The sequence below is a fragment of the Neopsephotus bourkii genome, unplaced genomic scaffold, assembly GCF_033783945.1.
Source record: "Neopsephotus bourkii isolate Nb327-2 ecotype Australia unplaced genomic scaffold, CSIRO-AGI_Nbou_v1 NB_53, whole genome shotgun sequence".
In the NCBI taxonomy this organism is placed as follows: domain Eukaryota; kingdom Metazoa; phylum Chordata; class Aves; order Psittaciformes; family Psittacidae; genus Neopsephotus; species Neopsephotus bourkii.
The window spans coordinates 3,877,017-3,902,075 of NW_026900570.1; the positions used below are offsets into that span (position 1 = coordinate 3,877,017).

General features: G+C 37.9%; 1 protein-coding gene across 2 annotated transcripts in view; it reads right to left on the reverse strand.

Annotated features, from left to right (window-relative positions):
• LMBR1 (limb development membrane protein 1) overlaps positions 1 to 25,059 on the reverse strand; it is a 73,688-nt gene that overhangs the window by 39,845 nt on the left and 8,784 nt on the right. The window contains exons 2-5 of one of the 2 annotated variants that reach the window (XM_061349491.1): positions 17,164 to 17,236; positions 15,777 to 15,816; positions 13,307 to 13,446; positions 6,897 to 7,000 (exon numbers count right to left, since the gene is read on the reverse strand). In XM_061349491.1, the coding sequence (XP_061205475.1) occupies positions 6,897 to 7,000; positions 13,307 to 13,446; positions 15,777 to 15,816; positions 17,164 to 17,236 (357 nt within the window). Of the gene's footprint in view, positions 1 to 6,896; positions 7,001 to 13,306; positions 13,447 to 15,776; positions 15,817 to 17,163; positions 17,237 to 25,059 lie in introns of those variants that run through there. The other variant, XM_061349501.1, reaches the window with a different exon arrangement.

Consider the following 25,059-nt stretch of genomic DNA (forward strand, 5'->3'; position numbering starts at 1 on the left):
TGTTATGGGTTTGTACAACTGTCAGTAAAGTATGCTTTTATTTTAATAGGGAGACAGAAAAATCCTGATCAAGCTACTTGAGATATCTGAATACCAGAATAATCAGGATATGCTTCTAAACAACAAGAAAAGTCTAATAAATGTTAAGTAGTGTCATTTTAAATTATTCCTGTTCAAAGAGCTTCATATCTGAACATAAGATGTCAGCTAATGTCAAAAATACAAAACCAAACAGCTGCCTTTGATGTGACTGATTAAACAACTTTTGTCTCTGGTATTACTAACGGAATGAGTAAATGGGTTGTAATATAATGTACAATAATTCAGTTACATACTAGTAAACATTTCATGGAGATCAGAGCACTAAAGTCTCAGTTCATGCTGCATGATTTTATAGACAAATATGAGCTTAAATGACAAACAAACATACACTGTTAACAGGGTACCTCAAAACTATTTGGTGAGCTATTACAGACAGTGGCCCGTGGGTATTGCAGTTGAAGGTACATGCAAGCATTAAAGTCAAATGTTTCCTAACACAATTCACAACTCTTGCACTATCCAAATCACTCTTCCAGAAAAATTAAGCCAAATTTATAAAATTAATTGCTTTTAATCAGAGATCATCTCATACTGGAAAGGATTTCCAAGCCACTTTCCCCAGTATTTTGTATTACAGGAACAATTGCTTTTCATGGAATACTGCCTGAAATCAGCAAAAAAGTTTCTAAATGCAACTAAATTTCAGTTCAAGGACTTCAGTTCAGAACAAACTTCAAACATTCTACCTGCACTGGCTTCATCACATACTGGGAATCTATTTTGACTTGCTCTACACCTATAGTTGTGCCAGGGTTCTACTGGTACACCGAGTAGAACAGGGGAGTACAGCTTTTCTATGTGCGAAAATACAGAAAACAAGATTTTCTATACCACCAAAAAAGGAAAAAGCAACAGGTTCACTTTTCGCTTATGTTTATTACTTAGTTACCTAGAGCTTGCAAATACAACGCGCTGCAACACAACACATTTGAAACTTAATCTTAGTTCAGACTTGGTCTACAGTAACATGACTAGAAAAAGTCACTGCTATTGATAAATACAGAGTGGATCAAATTAAATATCAAGTAGTACTTTCAAAAAAAAAGCTAGTATTTGTATTTGCAATGCTTCATCATTTTACTCCATCTCCAAATAAGTAGTTTTAATTGCAAAACACATTCTTAAAAGCCATGCTCCAATAAGAGAGGGGAAAGGAAGAAATCTGCCTTTTAACAGCAGAAATTACTATTTCATTATTTGGAAGGGAACCTACATACCATGTTTTACTTGTATGGACCAAGCTGCAACTGCTAACACAGGCAGGACTTTGCTGTCATGACAGCCAAATCTTTATACAGTAGCAAGCACTACGCAATAAACTGCTCTGAATACTGGCCCACCTCACCTGCTTTAAGTGTATGAATAAACTGCTGTATTTTTAAGTGGTGCTTTTATTAAAATAAGCTCAAAGAGATTTTGGAAAGCAATATCAAGGAAAGGCAAGCAGATGGAGAGACTAGCTGACACATAACAATAGCTGGTGAAATATTACTCTTATTTTCTGTAATAAACACCAAGATCAAAACATTATGCAAGTTAAATTTCCTTGAAAGGTTCCCAGCAGGAGTTTTCCTTTTTGTTTGTGCAGTACACGATTTCCTCTCACCCACAAAAAACATACCAAGAACGTGCATGTGCCACTAACACTAAGCAGCACTTCCTTAATCACTCATTTCCAACAATTTATGGATGATCAGTGGCAAAACCGAGCAAAAATAATGAAAGCATGCAATGAAAGCTCATTGAGACAAACTGGCTTGGACTTCCTAATCATTTCTGAGTCTCTAAGATGGGGGTCTGATACAAATTAGCCACTGGGAAAAAAAAAAGTCATCTGGTCATAAAATACAGTACAGGGTCACTTTTATGTAAGTTTGCCAAAAGGGACATAAACCAGGACAATTTCAAACTGTGACACAGGATAGAAGTATATTAAAAAAATCTTTGTTCCTCCTCCATTGTGCTGTCATGTTGTTCAGCTTTATAGACATTCTGAGCACCAGCTCTGGCCTCTTCGCTTCCACCTGGTTTACCTAATTAATTAAGCAAGGAAGTTACCTCAAATTTTTGTACTATTTGTTTTTATTATCATGCACTTCTTTTGATGTTCCAGGAGTTAACCTCTTAATCCAGACTCTGTGTGTTGTGTTCTGAACATTTTGGGATGTCTGGATAATTTGGATAATTGGTCAGGATGTTGCTGTCGCTCACGTTAAAGTTTATGCCATGACTTCAAGTTCAAAGATCAGTATTAAGGTAAAATACTTCATAAAGCCTTTTTTAAACTCTACACTCGTGATTATGCAATACCCAGTTATTCCAGTTTCTTACGACAGTAAATTGCACTGTTTGCATTTTCTTACAAGGAAATTACTCCTAAACATCTTCATCTTTGTCAACTTCAAATAAATACAAATTTCAGTTAAAGTTACATCAAGAGAAAGCGTATTTTAAAGGTCAGGAAAAGGCACAGCAATTATCTCTTCAAAAATGCTTGCCTCCTTCACCCAGCAGCACACATGTAATTTTCTGTGCAGTTATGAGACATGAAAATATCAGCATTCTGAACTACAGATGCTCAGCTGCAAATACACAGTTTCCCTTTTTGGGGAGGATGGTAAAGAATGAAACTGATTCTGACATTAAGAAACATGGTTGGCACCTTTGTTTCATAATTGTACTACAGAATTTGAGCAGGCCAGTGGCAAAAACCTGAAAGAGTATCTAAATAAGTAATATAACTTTATGCTCAGGCTCTACAAAAGAAGACAAGCAGAATATAAAAACAAAGTTTTTAACACTGATGCAGAAGATTAAAGTTACTTCAGGTACTTCAATAGCTCAGTTAACAAGATCAGGTAAGGTGAAATACATCACAGTGACGTCAAACTACTTCAGTAGTCTTGAAAAACCCAATTCACATGTGTGCCTGAAAATAAGTGTGTGCATAAATGCATGCATAGCACATACACATATTTACATAAAGATATACATAAATGTATTATACACCTCCAGTGTCGCTTTTGCGACATCGCAATGGCAGACTTAACTGTAACAAAGAAGAGCTCTTTAAGAGGGCATGGTCAACCCCCTTAGACCCAATATGCCCTTCTGGAATTAACACAGTGCTTTTCATTAAAAACTAGGCAGAGAACCAGTTCGATTTTTGGTAAAACACTATATCACTCTACGGCAAGTGCCTAATTTCCATATTTCTCTCCTCTGCACAATATTCAAGTCATTGGTCATTTTAAGCTGCTACCCTGGGGAATCAAAACAGTCTGTAAGAGGGGCCATGTGCCATTTAGAAAGTAAACCAGCAGCCAAGAAAATAAGCCATAGTAAACTGGAAAACGGTTAATCAAATCCATTCCAATTCATGAAATTTAAAATAGTGAAGGGGCAATACTTCCTTAAAAGAACATGGAAAGAGAAGACACAAAGCTTGTAATAGTAACCTATGAGCTAGATGAAATATCATAACCCCCCAAATGGTCACATTACAGTGAATACATAAAATCAACTTCTATAGCATAACCTATGATAAACACTCAGCGAAATACTTTGCACAATAGGCCCATATGTGATAATGACTAAGACTACTGCTGCAATATAAGCTGAACAAAAATCTGTTAAAAAAATGAAACAAGAAACCCCAAACATAATTTCAGAAGTGAACTTCCTTTAATCATTTTCAGAACTTCTATTAAAATTGAACAAGCAATTCTTACTTTAACACCTTCAAATACACAACCTGACTCTGCACACCTACATCTCAAGTGACCTATTTATTCATTTTAATGAAGGTAATTCTATGACAAGTTCAAGATGACATGCATAAAAGCTTCCACAGGAACAGTCCTTTTACCCAAATTTTGAAGTGAGCTGAGTATCTAGAATCAATTGTTTTACCTACTCCTTGCATCCAATTCCTAACTGAGAGATTAAAGATTAAATACCCTGTGCCAAGCCTCCTTAATGAATGTCTTCACATGTACAGTAGATCATTCTTCTCTTTACGGACAGAAGTTTTGCCAAATGTATGCAATGTTCTTTTAAACTGAGATCACTAAAATCCAATTTTGCCAGTTAACAGTAGTATCTGAATGATGTTGAATCTCTTTGGCCCATTACGCTGAGGTGACGAAAGACAATATGACATTAAAAAAAATTTAAAAAACAAAATAAAAAAATCAAACTTTTACAAACCATTTTGAGTTTGATTATACTGTGTAAGTACCAGAATTCTACACAGTAATCTTGGTCTCAAAGTCTTCTCTGAAAAGAAATAAGCAATGTGTCAAAACTTAAGGAAAACAAAGATGGGAAGTACCCTTCACAGATTCTAGAACCGAAAAGCTTACATGTAATCCAAAGTTCAAGTAACCATAAATTTTCCCAGATTCTAATCACCCTATTATGTGATGTATTTCTTTAAATTACAGACAAAAAGTACTTCATGCACGTAGAATCATTTATCTGCGTCAGAATTGGAAAAGAACAGCAAACTCAATTTTAACTATCAACTTAGCCCAGAAGTTACATTTGCTACTTTCTAAGGAAAGTGACCAAAGACACAGCATGTTCATGTTACATAGACTACAATTCCAACATCTTCATCAGTAGCCTTTGGGCTCACTCAAAGCTAGTAAAACAATCCAGTATGCCCTCATCCATTTTGGATACTTTCAAACAGAGCAGCCAGGTAGAACAGACACTGGACAAAGGCCATTGAGTATCTGTAACTAAGAATCAGACCTGGCTTTTGGGACATACCAAAAACATTCAGAAGAAAGCAAAGTAACAAAAGAAAAACATCTGCAGACAGATTATGGTTCTATCTCATCTAGAGTCACAAATGCTTCTAAGTGCAAATATGTAATAGTGATCCTATTTATCTTGAAAGGGGTTTATTGACAGTATCATAAGTTTAGAAGTTGCACTGTAACTGAAGTTTTATGTTAAGTGCAAGTTTAATGAAGCCGAGATAGATGATGCATCTGCTGGTTGGAGCCAGCAGAAATCCACAAGTCAAGGGGACATACCAGCAATACTGTACATGATACACCAATGGAGAAAATCCTTGGGTTTGGTTGGACTGCCAGAGACCAACCCCACTAAAAATCAGTTAGTTTATTTCTTTTTAGAATAAAAGATACACATTAGCTGTGGCTAGATACTTGGAGTTAAAAGGAAAATGGAGCCACCTCCACCTAAAAACTAAAAGGACAAAATGAATTGCTAAAAGTTCTCTTAGTCCTCTGGATACCTGAAGTGATGGAAGACGCAGAGTGCTTTCCAGCCAAGATGGATAAATGGAGTTAAACATAGCAGCCCATGACCAAACTCCTTTGAAGGTGAACTTACCAGCTTGGCCATCCAAAGTTGTAATTGAAGTAACATACACATCTACAGTTTGGTCAATACAAAATAAAACTGCAGTAGCATCAACAGCTCAGAAATGGCTGCACCAACCCAGCAGTGACACACCATCTTGGCTGGGTCCCACAGGTCCACTGACACAGATGTATTGGTCAGTATGTAACCTCTCAGTAACTTCAGCTATAGAGTAAAATCTGGGTTTTCTTCCCCCATTCTCTGAATTAATGTTTTCCTTCATGCTGTACTCTCCAAGTATCTACCTTTGTTGTTGTTGTCCTCTGTTTTCTCTCTACATATCCACATGAACCTTAAAATCCCAAACTGAATGCAGTACTTCAGCTGAGTTTTTCCCCAGTTCTCCCAACAACAAAAATGGCAACTTCATTGCCTCAATGCCAACTCCTTTCAGTGCAACCAGGAATTATGTTTTCCTTCCCATTACAATCATTCCCTTGTTGGTTTGTTATGTGTGATCCAATGACTCATCATCTTTTGTATCAATCTTTAATGCGTTTCATTTTCCTGATTTCAGACCACTTTTCAAGACCCTTTGCTTTCTAATAACTGTCATCTAAAGAGCACAGAATTCCCTCAAGCACACCATCATTAAAAAACAGAAGTGTAATCATTTGGATCATAAAGATTAATGAAAATGTGCTACAATTGGCCTCCAGACAGTTTACTTGATATTTACGATTTAAATTCATTTTGCTGTTCTTCCCATTATAGCAATTTTCATTATATTTCTTTAGTTAACATATTAATATAATTATCATCTTACTGTTCAGAAAGTGCTTTGCCAAATTCCACGCCTTGCTGAAGTACTCAGCCCTCTCATATGTATGTGTATAATACATACAACTAGGTTTAAGGTTTTCAGTTATTCTCTACCCATTTATGACAGTTTTCTTAACATATTATTATTAATCCTTACAACACCTGAAATTTTTGGGGGATGTTTGTTAATGTTTAAAATTCACAAGTCAAGCTTGTTTTCTCTAGGTCACCTGTTACTTAATCACCCTTCTCATTAGCAAGAAGCCTGTATTGCTTTCTCTTGCTATTTTATTTCTAGTGTATTTATTGAACCTTCTCTCCATTTAGCACCCCAACAGAATCATTTCTCAAAAAAAATGTTTATTTTGTTATTAAAGAAACAATTTCAGTCATTTCCTTGATCTCAGTATAAATGGCTTTTCAAGGACCTTCATTTTTCCCCTAAGCTTACTCACAGCCACACACCAAATACTCATTTCACCTGCTTATGCAAAAGCATTCACTCATATATATGCATTCACATAAGCATACGCACTCCAGCACCAAATTCTCCCAAATCTGTAGTTTCATGAGAAACAAGAGCTAAAAATAGCATGTGTACCATAATCACTTTGTATTTAACAGCATTTTCCTACCTTTTTTAAGCCAGCAAATCCTTCTGATTCCAAGAAGAAAAAGGCAAAGGGCATCAATACAAACAAACATAAATTCGAAAAAAGAGAGGCAAGATTCCATAAGCCTGAAACAAACAAGAAAAAAATTTGTAAGACTTTTAGCTTTAGAAGTTAAAAATATCCCATTTCTCCCCTTACATAAAACAATGTAGTATACATACAATTCTAACACAAAATGGTTTTTATGATACAGAGTTATTCACAGGTCTGAAAAACACTCATGTCTTTGTATAATGATCTTGAGACAAAAATTGGACACCAACTAGAATAGCAGCAAATGTATGAAATCTTGTGAGACAGGCTGCAAGCTCAGGTGGACTACTTCCACAACATACCACTGAAAGCTCTTTACAGAGTTTTTAGGACAAAGATATTCTACTGCTATCAGTGAATCTCCCAAAATTCAGTGTACTCACTTCCACAGCTTTTCCAAGAGAAACTCAAGCAAATCACGGATTTTAACATGAGCAACAAACAAATGTCACCATCACGGTAACACCAACAGCAGCCTTCCACGATGAGATAACTGTTTAGTGGGCGAGATCAGTGGATTTTGTGGATCAAAAGCTTTAAACATCACCTCCCATTAATCCCCTCATAGTCTAATTAACAAAGTATGGGCTAAGCAAGTGAACTGTGATTTGGACTGAAAGTTGGCTGAGTTTCTGGGATCAATCAGTTATGACCAGCAATAAAGAGTCAGGCTGGAAGCCAGTCACCAGTGGTATATCCCAGCAGGTCAATACTGGGTTTAACATCTTCACTCATAACCTGGATGACAGAAGAGGGTGCATATTCAGCAATTTTGCTGAAGATACAAGATGGTGAGGAGCAGTTCCTGCACTCGGATGATCCTCAGCAAGCTGAACAAATGGACTGACAGCACACTGGGGACCAATCATCCCAAAAGCAGCCTTGTAGGAAAGGCCTTAGAGGATTTGAAGACAAGCCAGCAGCGCGCCCTTGCAGCAAATGCGAACAGCATGCCAGGCTGCATTAGAAGTGTTACCAGGAGCTTGAGGGAGGTGGTCCTTCCTCTCTGTTCAGCAGCAGAGCTACTAGCACTAGTAGCACAAACCTGGAGAACTGCATCCAGCTGTGGGCTCCTCCATACAAGACAGGCTATACTGGAGCAAGGCCAACAAATGACCATGAAAATTAATAAGGGTTGAGGCATCTGTCACTCAAGGAGAGGCTATGAAAGCTGGAACTGGTTAGCCTTGAAAAGCTTTGACTCAGGGAGATTTACACAAGGTACGTAAGTATCTGATGAGAGAGGGGGAAAGGAAACCAGTGTTGGACTTCTCACAGTGGTATCCAGTGAATGGAGAGAGACAATACGATGAACTGAAAAACCTACTGAAACATTAGAGGGGAGAGGGGGAGGGAAGGGGGAAAACAAACAAAAAAAACCAAAAAAACAAAAAAAAAATCCACACCAAAACACACCCCAAACTTATTCCACTGAGTGCAGTCAAACACTTCAACAACTTGCCCATAGAGGATTTGTAATCTCCATATTTCAACATATTCAGAACCCAAATGGGCACTGCCTTGAGCAGCCTTCTCTAACCCTGCTGTGAGCAGGGCAGTCAGACTAGATTATTTCCAGAGGTCCCTTCTAAACTCAGCCATTCTGTGATCTAGGTGAAAAATCTAGAATGACTAAAATTAGGACATCTGTAAGACACATGTGACATCTGCAGGAAGGGAAAAGGTTTATAAAATAACCTGAAGTGATAACTGATCTCCATTAAGGATATCTGCTCTATTAAGATCTAAGATGAACACTTTCTGAACAGACAATTTCTGGTGCCTAAACATGAACCCATCATCAATCATCCTATTAAAAGTTGTGCAGGATGCAGTGTTTCTTCCTTCTAAAAGCAGCAGTTTACCTGCAATTTAACAGCTAACAGATTCAACTTGTGTCACATGTTCTGCATCCTGAAAACACAGCTTTTATTTTATAGTTGAGAAAACAAGGCCACCTTTCCCAAAACACACACATTTCCACAATTACACAAGACTATATTGTATCACCTGAAATCCAAAAGAGAACATCCCCCATGATAAGAAAATTTGAACTAACAGCTTTGTTTATTTCTTTCTTCTCATGAATAGGCTTGTTCATTTTCTTCTTTGAAATTATCCATTTTAGAAAGAACAGGCATGGAAAGAGACATTTACTGAATGTCTGGGGAATTCATTGAGAGAAATTCCTGTGTTTAGTTCCAAATGTAAAATATTTTGTAGCTACCTTCACCTATGCTTTCACCATATTATTTCCTTTTTCTTTAAAGGAAATTATTTAAACTTCAACAAGAAACAAAAACAGAGGGAGGAGGAAGGACAGAGAGGGTAAGAAATCTAATTCAGCAATTAATAGGACCAGGACCCAAATTTAGCCCAATAAGCTTAAGAAAAGAAAATAAGAAAACTCTAAAAGATGCGTGAAATATAATACTCAGTTGCTAAAGAAAACAGACTGCCTAAAGGTAGCTAAACTCCAGCTAACAAAGAGGGGGATTTTTCCTTTTGAATTTGCTTAGCCAGGAAGCTCCAGTTACCATTCAAGAAACATTCACACATAGCAACATCAGCAAGAATGTCATTAACAGCCCGTACTAGGAGTACACTAACTCAAATAGTCTGGCTTTGGTTTTGGTTGCTGGCTTGATTTGGTTTTCGGGTGTCTCCTTCCCAGAAAAAGAGTCAGATTAGAAATACTATGAGATGGGGTAAGGGTCTCATTTCAGCTGTTTTCTCTGAGGATAAACAGTGCATTCAGCTACCTAACACAAAGCCGAATACCTGATTGTCCTAATTTCAGCAGCTGTTATCACATGCAGATCTACAACGTAAAACAGTGCTTAGGAGCTGCATGGTTTGTGCAGAGTATTTTAACAGAGGGGAGAGTGGTGCACATCTGCAGTGCTTTTTAAAGAAATCCAGAAATTTACACATTAGCAGCTGATAGGAACCACATTCACAGAATATTAAATTACAGGGCAAAAATATACACACAAAGTATGAGAGGTAAGGACAGTGCTATACTCCTCCTGATACACATATACTTTCTTCAAAGTAAGGAACACACAGGGCTCTCTTCCTCCCCTGACGTGTGTCTTATCCTAATTTGACATTTCAGAAGTCAAATTAAAATGGACCCAGAAAATTATTTCACACTACACTGACTGCATCATAAAATTACGTGAGAGAGACTTGAAGACATCAACATATATAAAAGCTTTAAGCAGCTTATTGGAATATTTTACTTTTTTTTTTTTTCCTGCATTTGCAGCGACCTAAGAATATCCCCCATAAAACAAGTTAATAAAACATAAAAATTAACAATCAGTCTTTGGCAAACAGATCCGACCCTCAGCAATTTGGAGGTTTTCTACTCCTGGCAGTTTCGTTGCATTTTACCCCCACCTGGTGGTTGTATCCGACAACAGCATAAGTGAACATCCAGCTGTCAGAAGAACTGGGTTTAGTTCAACATACATTATATGAGGGTGTTTGTTCTGGACACGGATATGGGCTTTCTGCCTAGTTCCAAAAAATTAGAGGCATATCTTTTCTATTATTCTACATGCCACAACTAATGCAGCAGTCTACAATATAAAAACCCTTAATACTACCTTCAGGTACCTCAGACTACATCTGTAATTGATAAATCTGGCAAAACTGAAGTGGTATAAAGCAACACAAATGTTCCCATTTGATAACATTTACAAAGCAGTATGCAAACCGTACATGAAGCCTATGCTAGACAGTAGTATGGAGACATTAATATTTTCTGGACTTGACTGCTTGTGATAGAACTATTAGCTATCAAAATTTGAGCAGATATTTCATAAATAACTTCAAAAAGGTATTGCCACTACACGGAACGGGCTTTTTACAGAGCAGAGCAGTGCTATAGTGCAAACCCAGTGAACACCACATGAGGGAGCCCTTCCCTAAGGTAAGGCTTTTTGAAATAAGGCACACTAATTTTTGTCAAGCTGCAGTAGCAGAAACCTGTCGCCGTATCCAAAATCCACTGATGTTTCTTAAGTCTTCACACCAATTCTGGTGAATCTTGGTTTAGTTCATTTATGTCTACCCCTAGCACAAGCTTTGCAGTACTGAGTCAAACTTGGAAACAAGATGCTGAATTTACTTCTTTGCTACCCATTGTTATTGGACTTAGGAAATATAAGTGATACTGTGCATGTATAAAGTGGCACTTTCAAAAGACTGTCCCATTAAAATCAAAATACGATGGTCACTGGGAAATCCGAAGGCCTTCCTATGCAACAGCTACTTTTACCAGCAAATTCCTAATTAACCCAAGTTTTCTCACATGCTGTAGCAACTGACAGAATGAAAATTTCTTCAGTTATTATGAGAATTTTCTCCCTCTAAACATATTTGATTGTTGTTTTTTCAAAGTCAATTCAGACACAGAAGGAAGGTTTATTTTCCATAAATGGTTCTTTTCATATTTGGGAGTAAAGAATATAAATCTGAGCAGCCACATCCTTGTGGAAAAATGAGAACTCACTGGGTTGGTTTTTTTCCAATGTAGGAGATGGTGTGTCTCATACCAAATTATCAATCCCTCATGATGTATGACAAAGCAGATCAGGGAGTAACTCAACTAGAAAGAACCTCTGTAGTCATGTAGTCTGATCTGCTGCTTAAAACAGCTGAACAGCAGGTGCAATCAGGCTGCTTCGAGGTTTAGCCAGGTGAGCTTTAAAAACTTCCAAGGATTTAGATCTCTCTGGACAACCTTTTCTAGTGTTCCACCATCCCTGCTGTGAAGAGCTGTTGCTTTGTGTCTTGCAAACATTGCTTCTTGCCTCTCACTGGACATACCAGAGAAGAAGCTGGCTCTATATAAACCCCCTCACCAGCCACAAATCCAGCTGTGCCCTGGCTCCCCTAATTTCACACCAGGGTATTAATCCAGCTGGTATTTCAACACGCCTCCTGGGCAGTTCATCCCTACTTTACCTTCTGTACACCTTCTTTTTGGTTTTGAGCTCATGTTCCTTGTTAAGCCAAGTCAATCTCCTACTACACCTCCTCATTTTCTTGCACTCCAAGGTACACACCATGCTTGAAGGTTATCCTTGAAAGTAAACACCTCTCCTGGCATCCTTTGCCTTCAGGATATTGCCCAGTGAGGTGCCATATACACATTTACTGAAGAGGACAGTCTACTCTCTCAAAATCTAATGTCTTTATTCTACTGTTTTCTTTTTTCACACTTCTGAGCTATTAAAACTACTCTATCACTGGTCAGGGTCCCACCTCCAGTCAACGCTTCCTTATTTATGGGTTTAAAAAAAAATTTTACCATCCAGATAGCACAAAAAACACTCAACCAGTTTCAGAAAGATGACAGACAATATGCATTACTTCCTGTCTTCACCTATCCACATTTGTTTAAAACAAATTTAAAAACTACCAAACACCACACTCTTGCAAGTTAGGGACCATGAAATTCATTAGTTCTCTGTATTACTAAATATTTAGCAAACAGTGTACACTTTTCAGAGAAAAATCCTCCCAAGTCTAATTATTCTCTCTTCACAAGAACAGAAGGACAGCACTATTAGCTTGTAAATTATTTGTTCCAGATTAAATTGTTTTATAGCAGAGGTACTATCTCCCTTCTCAAGCCAAATCTACTGAAGTGTGTCCTGTCTCCATCAGTTATTTCCCTTAGACACATGGAAGTATCCAAATTATTTTCAAATATTAGTATAAATTGTACATATCATAGTCAACCAACATTGGAATGCATGCAAAACTCACTGCCAGACATCAAGGCATCACCGCAGAAAGTATGAGTGATATCCTTTTCTTGCATCTTTTCCTTGAAAGATTTCCTTCATATTCTATTCTTTTCCTTATTTACAACTACATCATTAGCAGTTTAACTACCCAATCCCGACTGCTCATAGCAAGCAAGTTTCATGAAACAAATTCTTATTTTGAGAATAAATTTACATGTATCATGATAAAGACAGCCTTATGAATCTCACTTTAACACATGAAGAAGTTTCGACAGTGTGTTTTTAAGTTAGCTTCTAGTAGCTTTTACTCTACGCTAACATTTATAACAGTGAATTTGGTTAATCCCATGAAGTCTGCATAATTCTTAAAAAAAAAAAAAACACCCAACACACAACAGAACAGTTAAGACAGACTTTTGTGATAAATCACGCAGCAGCAAAACCAGCTAATAACATGTTAAAAACTCAATTAGCATCTTAGGTTAAAACAGAGTTATTAGTTTGAAAATAAGAACATATTTTTGCACGTGTAATGAAGACATCCATTTTAATTACATTATGCTGAGTACTAACCATGAATTAGCGAGCCATTTAACCACTGAATATAGTAGTTTTGTGGAAAAGAAAGCAGGATCTCATTGCTGATTATTGAGAAAGGTAGAAGCAGGACTGCACCAGCTGAAACTGCTAGAGTGAAGGTGCTCAAGAACAGCCTGAAATTTAAAGAAATGCACCACTGTTACCACCAACATGCTCTGAACAAGGGGAAAAAAAAGTCGTTAGCCTACCTAGCCTGAAGGCTGTGTCTGAAGGCAACACATTCCTACATTGTAAAGGGGCAGGAGAAACTGATTTCCACAATATTTCAGTTCTAAAAAGCGTATTTCAAATACCAAATAGTTTACAGAATCCAGTAAAAATAATTAGTTTTTACCAACTACCACAATTACTCTCTTGAAACTTGCATACATTCAATTTCAATGTCATACACACATTAAATTATTGGCGTTCAAGGAATATCTTAACTCTCCTATTTCAGTTTTCATTACACACACACACACTCAGAATGGAGAAAAAAACAGAAAAATCACTATCTATACTCTTTTTACAAATTTTGAAGTCAGGGCAGCTTGTAATTCCTAAAAAGTGAGTGCTATTTGAGTTTCTCATAGGTTGGGCTTTTCTAATAGCTGTGAAGTCAATACAGAAAAATTGTCAGAAGTGTTTCAGCTCTTTCTTTTTTAGATCCCAAATACAATTTATATCAAATGCCATCTTGTGGATTGAATAGAACTGTGTTCTTCAAAAAGGAAAAAAAATAAAAGTTATATTCTTACAGAACTAACCCCATGCTAGAATAAAATTAATTCTCAAAATTCCAAAAACAAAAAGATAGATTCTTCCTACAACAGGATTGTCAGTAAGCTGCTTACAGAAATCTTACTTTTCACTAACAGTGTACAAATCCATTGTTTATTCATACAATACTTACAGTCTGAGTGACTAATTTTATTTAAAAAAAAATAAATACTCTTACATGATTTTGAGGTATTTTTTCTTTCATTTAAGGATGCTTATGTATTCTAAAACAGAATTATGAAGCCTAACACATTGTAGCCTTTCAAGGTGATACAGCAGATTGTCTTTGTTTTCTCCCCAGTAAGCCCTGACAATTAAACTACACAAAGAAATATCCATCTGCATATGTTTGAAAGTTATTTTATGGCTTTTGGGAAATAGCATGCACACTTCAGGAACAAGAAAGCTTAGGCCAAAAGAACAAGAAGCATTTTGTATTTATAACAACAGTTTTAGTGAAAGGCTATTACTCTGTGGAAGAGCTAATCCTGCCTTACTCGGCTTTCACATTAAAAACACAGTGTTTATAACAGATGCTTGTTGCATTTTAAAGTTAAACTAGGGTGCAGGTGCGCAAGCAGGGATAACAGTTAACAAGACTCTTAGACTCTTTGAATATCAAAAAATTCAGAACGAGGCTATGACCACAGCAGCTACAAAAATCTTCAGTTTAGAAGAGCCTTCCCTATAGTCTTAAAAATACAAGGGAAATGCTCCTCTACTTGAGAGGGAATCGTTTCCTCGTAGCATGCAAAAGCATGTATTTGTCTCTAGATCTGAAGTACATCTTGTGGCAATAACTATTTCAATTTTATATAAAAGACTGTTATCAGACAGAGAAGTGTGCCTAAGATTTACATCATCTTTGTACATCTCCGAAGCTTGCCACAAATGCACAACTAAAAGCGAACAGCTTACAATGTTCTCGGCACTTTCCCAGGGTACAAGACAAATCAATAAAACACTCAATGACCTCTCCTTCGAAGGGGATGACAGTGCCACCACAGAAGAGCTAAGAACATTGAAATAAGAAACTCCACATGGTTTAGCAAATCATGTAACTGAGAGGGCAGCAAAAGCTCACAGATATTCTGTAAATCTTCAGACATATTTATAATAGTTTAACATCTAGCTTTACAAAGGAACAGGAAGAGAACACGAGTTGCTGGCAGACCAACAGGTCTGGCAAATGCTTGTCTTCCATTTGTTATCCTGTTTTAAGCTTTGTATTTTAAATGATCAAATACAGATGTCTACTTCAGGGTAAGATAACTTCCTTTCCAGGATCCATTGCCTCCCTTGACAGGATTTTCATGAACTACAGTGAGAACTTAAAACTGCCTCCCACATAAACACTACATTTTAGAGACCTAAACTTAGGTGCAGAAGTCATGCATGAATTCCACCTCTTACATCTGGTGCTCATGCAATATTCTGGCCAACATCATGCTTATCAGGAAAGCCACGGGTACAAAAAAAGCCCTAAACCAAGCTGTCTTGCCTCTTGTCATGCCTTTCACAATTCAAAGCACCACTTGATTAAGTCTTTTTCTTCTGCCCTCTAGCAACCTATTTGCTGTCACATTTATAATAAATATACTGTTACTTATTTGCAAGAATAAAAGATTCCTATATATAACAATATATATAGAGGCAAAAATCTGCTATAAAGAGCTATACATACGATATTCTGTTAACGATGGCATCTTCATCCTCTTGCTCATCTGAAAGTTAAATGACAGCAGGTTATATTCAATACTTCTTAGTCATCTTTCCTCAAGCTAAAATATATATACATGGGCACAGTTTTAATTTGCAATTAAAGTTTAGAATTACTAAAAGAATTTATCAGCATCAACATTTTGTAAATGTTCATAACAAAAGAGAATATTCTTTTCTTTTTCTTTTTTGCTTGTCTGAAGCGCCTTTCAAATCAATGTAACTATGAAGTTATCTCACTTTATTTAAATAAGCAGATCAAAACTTCCTGGAAACATCTTCCAGAAGGCTCTGCAGCAAACAACCTTTCACAGGCTACTACAACGATGGCTGCTGCTACAGAATGTCCCTTTGGACATCTCTGAAACCACAGAGAGCAAGCAAGCTACTGCAGGAGAGTTCTAAGGTCCAACTAACCACTACAAACGCCTAAAGAGAAGTTTCATTTCCAGTATCAAGACAGTTTTAAAAACTAGAAAGCATACCTAGAACAGTAGTGATGACCCCTTGGTTGCTTCCCTTTATTCAACCCAATTCCTAGGGATTTCGTGGTGGGGGAAGGAGAGCTGGTTTGGATTTAAAACACCATGGCTTCCCTTCTGGTATTTCACATTTTAGTTTATTTTTGTTCACTTAGTCCTCAATTATTATTTCAATTTTTTGAAATCAACATCAACATTTAACTCTGAGGTCAATCAATAATTTAGCCTTCATTTACCCTTTATACCCTTCTCTAGATACATCTGTACACAAACGTATGCATTTGTACATTTGAAGTCATTTGGGAGTAATCTTTTATGTCTCCCAGGTTTTCCATGAGTGGTAACTCCAATGTATTTTAAAATCTAAGAGTAAATAAAGCCAGGCATTTCAAGCTCTTAAGAGTCATGCACACAACTGAAATAAATATGTAGCCATTAACATCACACTATTTTGAAATTCTCCCGTGAAGTACATTGGGTTATTGTCATGGGGTTTTACAGGAATCGCATGCTGTTTTGAGACTAAGCCAAGGTCTCTTACGAATCATTCTGGCTAAAGAGCCTGTTGTAGAAACAACAATTTGTCCTGAAAGAGATCCAGACGTGTTAACTCAGGAAGATCCTAGTAGAAGTGGGCAGTGCCAGAGAAGGCACAAAGGAGGTGTTGGGAACTTGTGGCTCAGGGAAAAAGGGAGCAGACAGAAGGCAAGAGAGCAGCATATACAATTAGATCAGTCTGGCAGCCCAAGAAACACTTTTGGTCAGAGAACTAGTTCTTCCGCTTTCCTTCGGGAGTCCAAAAGAAAAAGGATCAACTATTCACTTGAAAGACAAGATTATTTTGTAATATATTAAAAAGTCTGTACTTACCTGCTTTCCTTTTGTATCTTGTGATTATGAAGTAGGAAACTATGTAGAGAACAGCAAATAGGAGAAAACAGATCTAGGGAAAAAACAAATAAAACAAATATTGCATTTATTAGGTTGTAAAAAAATGCCTGCATTATAATAAGAATAAACAGAAAATCAAGTATTGGCAATTTAAAATTAAATTCAGATCAACAAAAGTGTATTCTATGCAAATGTCAACATCATTATGTTTTATATCTTACTAACAGAAAGTTAAACCCACAAGAACAGTTCAATTAGAGTAACAGGTATGGGATCAACCATACGGCCACCAAATTTTACCCTAAAATTAAGAAAAAAAAAAAAGCCTCATTTACAGTGTGATTGGGAAAGGGCTGGGTTGGGTTCTTTTTTGAAGTTTAAATCCACTTGTGTTGTAAAAGTTATCATGATTTGTACCCCCTTCACACATAAGGGTAATCATATTTTATACAATGGGTTCTTGAAGATCTATTTTGGAGTAAGCTATTAGCATACATGGAAAACAAAAAGCAGTTATGTTTATTATTTCCATCATGTCTTGAAACAAATTCCCAGCACCACACACGACAGACTTATCTGCCTACAGTGGATGCTCAAGTGAAGGCTAGTAAAACACAATGTTTCCTTCACAGTCAGAAGCCAAGGGCACAATTTCCCTCCTCATAAGACAGGTGGCTTATTTAGGTCAGATGTGCCGTAAACCCAGCATGACTTGCATCCAGTTGTTTCTAAGAGTTAGCACTACAATTCCAAACACCTACAAATACGCTGGAAGTCTCAGGGGAAAGAAGTAAAATAAGAAGACAGGTTTAACCCTCCGAGCCTTTGTGGGAAAAAAAAGGGGGGGGGGAGGAACAGGGGAAAAGGGAAGCAAAATATTTATGTGCATCTGAATGAGGCACCCAACACTGCTTCCTCAATCCTGTTTGCTGATACCTATTAAAAACATGAGTCAGAAATGAAACAAGAACAAAGCATCCCATCCCATGATGCTGTGGCCCTTGAGCTCCGCAAGTACCCGAGCAGCCATAGAGAAGAGTTCTCTATGTACAGCAGCATATTCTGCTGTTAGCTTGCAGAAAACAGATCACCTCTATGTCAGAGGCTGCAAAGCCACCTGAATTAGCCCAAACTGTCAAAACTCTTTTGCGTATGCACAATACTAGTAACCACCCAATAAGTATCAACACACAGCAGTTAACCAACTAAATTAGGTAAAACTGTTGTAGCAGATTTTACTATTAAATGAGTTTGCCATATTACCTGTATAGGTTTGGGGTTTTCTTTTATTTCAATTGGCCCTGCCTGGATCTGCAATTGATAATATCAGCACCTTAAACATGTTCTACTTCCATCTGAGCTTTATCTCATTCGTGATCTGAAACTGCAAATACTTCACTGGGAAGCCTCTGATCTATTTCTTTAGTCAGTCATTTAAAGATTTGTTGCCTTTAAGAACTCACTGTCTTAAAGTCTGAAAATCTACCCTAAGTGAAAGGGAAAAACAAAAGCAAAGGTAGCAATGATAGCCTTTGAAAATTTATATCTAAATAAGCGTATTGCATCCAGGCCAGCAGAATCAGAAGGGGGGAAACAAATTGTTCAATCAATACATACTTTTAAAGGAATACTAATAAAAATAAATTAGGAGAGTTATTTCTTTTGTGTAGACAGACATTCTAGCTAAAAAAAAAAAAAAAAAAAAACAACACCAAAGTGCAGCCAAATGTTTTGAGTGTGGCATTTGAGTACCTACAACTGCCTTACAGAAATCTCCCAGAGTATCACAGAGCCACAGGTCTGCAAGGGGAAATAGAGCTCAGTCTCTGTTCAGGCAACACACAGCAGTGATACCCAAAATACAGATGCTGAAAATTAGATTTCATAACTAGATCTCCGAATTCAACCACTGAATCTGAATAGGGTATACCACTCCAACTTTCCAGAGGATGCTTCAAAAAGGTTTTGATAAAGAATTATTTTTTTAAAATCTATTAAAAAATAATTAATATTTAATTAAAAAAATACGCTGATATATTTTTTAAGCAGGAAGAGCAAAATAAACTGAGAATAGCCTTGGATTTTCAGAGTACTCTGACACAGATTGTCCTGTCAGCATCAGAAAACACAATGCCACTGCTGAAAGACAGTCCTTCTCTAAGTTTCCAGTTCCTCTGAAAACTAGACCAAGGCTACAGAGAGAGACATCTAATTTTAGGCATCCACTTTTGAAAATCAGGTATCATATATACAGGTCAGTAAAACCCTTTACAAATCTGCCAGACCCAAATAAAGATAAAATTAAACCAAAAATTAGTTTAACTATGTTTAAAACAAGAATAAAAATTACAACAATCTTGTTTGTATCTTCAAATAAAATAGATGACCTTTATTCTATCTGTGATAACAAAGTTACAATGAAAATGTGGATCCATACTTACAAGGTACCAGAGAGATAACTGAGATATTTTGAGGTCACAGCCAATGAAAGCTGCCCAGTAACATGAACTGTCAAATGTTGTATTTCTAGTTTTAGATGATAGCTACTTCACAACTCAGCAATAACAGGTAACTATATATCTTGATGTAATTATCCCTCTACTTCTGTCAGAATTGAGAATAGTTTTGTAAATATTTCATTAAGTTTATTGCTGAAAATTTGCATAATTTTAAAGTTATCAGCAAAAAGTAAATTCTAATCAGTGAAAGTTTTAGGATCTTAATAAAAGGTAATTCATAAATTAAAATTCTTTCATAACAACCAAAACAAGACAATAATCAAACTCAGAAATATCCCTTCAATCTCAACTCACGATCCTGAAGTGTTTCTAACCATGCATTCTGAAGAGCTTTCAAAAGGGAACAGCAAAAGCCAGCATCCTAACTATTTTTAGAGTGGAACTCAGTTAAGTTGGGGAAAAGGAATGTGTTGCCCATGACAGCCAAAGCATAAGCTCCACTGTCATGTCACACTGATATCCTGGGTTCTTACTCCTCATAATGCTCTTTGTTTCAGGATATTGTTGTACTGCAGAAAACATACAGCCCTTGTTCGTACTTGTTCTGCCGTAAGTTCATGTTTCTCAAACATGAATGCAATACTCCAGGTATGGTCTTATGGCTATATGTAACGGCACTAAGCCTTTCTTTCTGTACTGAAAACTGCATTGGGTTTGCATGGCAGGTTTTGTTAGAAGGGGGCTACAGGGGTGGCTTCTGCAAGAAGCTGCCAGAAACTTTCCGTGTCCGAAGGAGCCAATGCCAGTCAGCTCCAAGACAGACCCCCCACTGGCTAAGGCTGAGCCCATCAGAGACAGTGGTAGCACCTCTGCGATAACATAGTTAAGAAGTGAGGGGGAAAGAGCATAACTGCAGCAGGAGAGAGGAATGAGAAATGTGAGAGGAACAAGCCTGAAGACACCCAGGTCAGTGCAGGAGGAGGGGAAAAGGTGCTCCAGACACAGAAGCAGCCTCACTGGTGAGGCAGGCTGTGCCCATCAGCACATGGAGGTTATCAGTGGAGTAGATACCCACCTGCAGCCCACAGACGACCCCACACCGTATGAGGGGGGATGCCCAAAGGACACTGTGACCCCACAAGAAGCCTGCTCTGGAGCAGGCTCCTGGCAGGACCCATGGCCCCATGGAGAAAAGAGCCCATGCTGGAGCAGGTTTCCTGCAGGACCTGTGACTCCACATGGGACCCATGGTGGAGCAGCCTGCTCCTGAAGGACTGCACCCCATGGAAGGGACCCACGCTGGAGACTATGGGAAGGACCCACATTGGAGAAGTTAATGGAGAACTGTCTCCCATGGGAGATGCTCCACACTGGAGCAGGGGAAGAGCATGAGGAATCTTTTGTGAAGAGGAAGGAGCAGCAGAGACAATGTGTGATGAACCGATCACAACCCCCATTCCCCATCCCCCTGCATTGTTGGGGGTAAGGAAGTAGAAACTCTGGGAGTGAGGAGGGATCTGGAGGGCTGGGGAAAAGGTGTTTTAAGATTTGGTTTCTTTCTCATTGTCCTACTCCGATTTGATCGGTAATAAATTCCCCCAAGCTGAGTCTGTTTTGGCCATGATGAAAATTGCTGAATGATCTCTCCCTGTCCTTATCTCAACCCAAGAACCTTTTGTTATATTTTCTCTTCCCTGTCCTTTTGCAGAGGGGAATAATAGAGCAGCTTTGGCACCTGGTGTCCAGCCAGGATCAATCACCAAAATATATTTCAACACATTCACCTGAGAATCATGCTAGTAGCTTAGCATTATCCTCCAAACGCTGAATCCTTCCATGCTGTCCTCAACTGCTTCCAGCAGAGCAGCTCTCAAGTTACAGTAGAAACTTGGTTTTCGGGTTCAGGTTCATCACCATGTCTTTTAAAAACCACACCTTAATTTCACACTGCATATATTACTTCAGGGTAATCAAGTCCTTTCTGCACCATGCTCTAACCCTCCTCTGGATTAACTACATCTCCTAAAGGACTGGTTTGGGGAGGGGTACAACAGAATTGTTTACTTTATTTCCATCTAAACTAAGCAAGATTTTTTTTAATACTGATACCCAAGGAAACTGAAAAGTAGGTTTTACCCCTCGGCCCAAATGCAACACGTATGGCCATGTACACTACCAACCACTTTCTCAATCACTTTACAGCTCTTCTTCTAAGGCACACTAACCCTAGCTTAAAAAATACCTTTCAATGCTTTTCCTGGATATAGTCCCTGGCAGATGCAAAAGAAAAGCTCTAGCAATAGCCATGTTACTTCAGGAAATACAGCTGTTACCTCCTAATCTTTCTTAAAAAACCTTTAGGAGAGGGAAAATTCACATATACGTATGTTCATAGGACCTGAAATCATCTGTCAGCTTCCATTTCTGATCACTTACTAAAAAGGATAGGGCACTAATCAAAAACAGTAAGATACTGCACATAAAGCTACATTGATATCTCCAGTGAAAAAGACCCCTATAATCTTTAAATTCCAGACTTTCCTTAGAAAACTATTATGTGTGACAGTATTGGAGCTAATAGTGGAATACCATGTAAAATCCAAATCATTCTGCAAGCTATTTTTTCAACCAAAAAGCAGTGGTTTATGCCATCACCCATCTCTACAATAAGATCAGACAAAAGCTAAGGATGCGACAAATGCAGCAAATCTAGAACAAGCTATATTCCTCATAATCCTGAGTTCACTGCAAGTTTTTCACAGTAGTTCAACCAGGTTTGATTTGAGGAGTCGGTGAAGACACTGCAGCGAATGTACAGGAATGTGCAGAGAACAACAGGGTTTCTGACATTCTCTGAGAATGTTAACTTAAAAACTACCATGCATAAAATAGCTTCCTTTCTTAAGATTTATTTTCTCTAATTCATGCCAACTGTACAGATGGGCAAAGCAGCTGTGGATCTGTTACCACAGCTGGACTGCACCTGCAAAGCTACTTTAAACCCAGCTATGGTACGTTCCCACATTGTACAGGAAATGCACTCAGCCTATGTTTGATCAACCGAATCAGAATATAAAGGAAATTAAGAAGAGACAGGATTTTACATGGTTATAGCCATGTTATAGTCAAGCAAAACAATTATTAATAATTTTAATGTCTTTTGTGTTCTCCCATCCACACCACTCAGTAACTGAAAACAAAATGCATGGATCCTATGCTACATCTAGGGACTCCCCAGCACATTAAGTCTTCAAACCTGGAGCATGTAATTCATTAACATCTCTTTGCACAGGCTAAATACAACATATGCTAAGACAAGCAAAGAAACCTGTCTTTCCCTGGAGCTCTTTATCTTCGCTTTGGAAAGGAAGCGCTTTCTGCTCCTGCTTAGATTACACACTAGGCATACCGAGAAAGGCTACTTCTGGAGATGCACGGCACTACATTCTTAGTTATCTTGTATCCAATTCCTCCATCGAGTCATACTTTTGAATCTGTTATCCAAAGTCATCCAAGTATGATCTATGTCATACCCTTGGATCTGTACCAGACAGCTCTCAGTTCCTGAGCTGAAGATAAACCGCACACATTTCAGTTTGTAACTATGTGCTTCTCAGGGGCTGGCACTGAAGAGCCTAGTATTAAACACAAGCAGGTCTGAACTAACTCAAATTACATAGTACTTATCTCACTGACAGTTATTAAAGAACAGCTGACATTAATTTGCTCATGTGGATGATCTTTAAAACTTTGGCACTGAAATCCATGCCTCAGATTAATAAAGCAACTTCTGTTGCAAATGCTGGAGCTACACTTTCATGCTAAGAAAGAACATTCTCAAAATGCAGAAGATTGTCTCCCCTCCTCCTTCTGCACAAGATGCAACCATCTTTCACAACTGTAATTTGCATGTGCATTAAAAGCTGCATTTTTGTGTACAGAAAGATTAACAGCTTTTATTTACATAGAACAATGTTCTTCCCAACTATTATCCAGGAAATACAGCTATATTTTATACCAGAAAAAAAGGATATAGCTGCATTGCCCAATAATTGTTAAACACCTTAGAATCCATGTGCCCTGGCAGCAAATGCTCAAAAGAACATCCTGGGCTATACTACCAGAAGCAAAGCCAATAATCATGGAAGTAATTATCTCTTTCCAGTCAGCATTCATCATGTCACATGCAGCTCCTGCATCCAGTTTTGAGCCTCCAGTAAAGACATTGGTAATTGCAGCAAGGAAGATCGCCAAAACGTCAGAAGGTTCGCATGCTTGCCTGGTGCAGACAGGCTGAAGGACCTCAGCTTGTTCAACCTAAGTACAACAAGGCTTCAGGAGGACCTGACAATAGCTTGCTGGTACTTGTGCGGGGGTCATTAAGAACACAGAGCTGGGCTCTTGAAAGCAGTGCTCAGTGGGAGGATGAGACTGCAGGTAAGGAGAAATCCCCTCCATGAGAAGGGCCGTGCAGTGGAACAAGTTGCCCACAGGTTTTCAAGCTGCAAGTAAGCCAGACCAACACTGTAGATGATCCTGCTCCAAGCCGGAGGCTTGGGTCCAGTCAGCCTTCTTTTCTATTATCCTGAATAAACTAGCAACACTAGAAACTTTGCCACCTCATAGTTTACATCCTTGTCCAGGTCATTTATGAATGTGTTTCAAAGTTTTAGTGTAAGCATAGGCCCCTATAGGACTGTGTCAAGGATGTCCTCCCACTACGAAAAAGCTAAACATCTTCCAGAACAAGTTTTAGCAGTACGGAACCACTACAGAGAATCTTTGCAGAAAGCAGCCACAGACCTTAGTAATGTTCTTTGATTTAACACACATCCGAGCACAAAGCCCAGGTTCAAGATTTCCACTTGAAAAGCATCAAAGCAGAGAAGCGATCATTTCCTCCCACTTGACTGGATACTACTGTTTTAAACAGGGAGAAGTAAATCCGGAGGAGCAAAACAGTGACAAAAAAAGTGAACAGCATTTTACTATGCTGTGTATGAAATGAAAGATCAAGAAGCTCCAAAAAAATAAGGGATGGAAGGAAGTAACGAAGTGGCTGCATCAGTATTAAAACAAGACAGTTACTGCTACTACATGCACCAGCATTTTGACTCAAAGGATACAGAAAGAAAAAAAAAAAAAAAGAAAAAGAAGCTACAGACATAATGAAGACCATCTCCACTTCTTACAGCTATTTTAGAGAATGTGCCCTTTTCCCTAGCTGGAAGAGTCGGCACAGAGAAAACAAAGGTCACTCGGTAACACCACCTTGTAGAATACATCTAAGAACATGTTTAAGAGTTGAAAACGGAACTGTTGTGTTTTGCTTGATCATGATTACTACCTACAGAAAAGTACTAGTGCTGCACTTCTGGGTTTTAATTCCTATAATAGAAAACAACTAAACATAGCA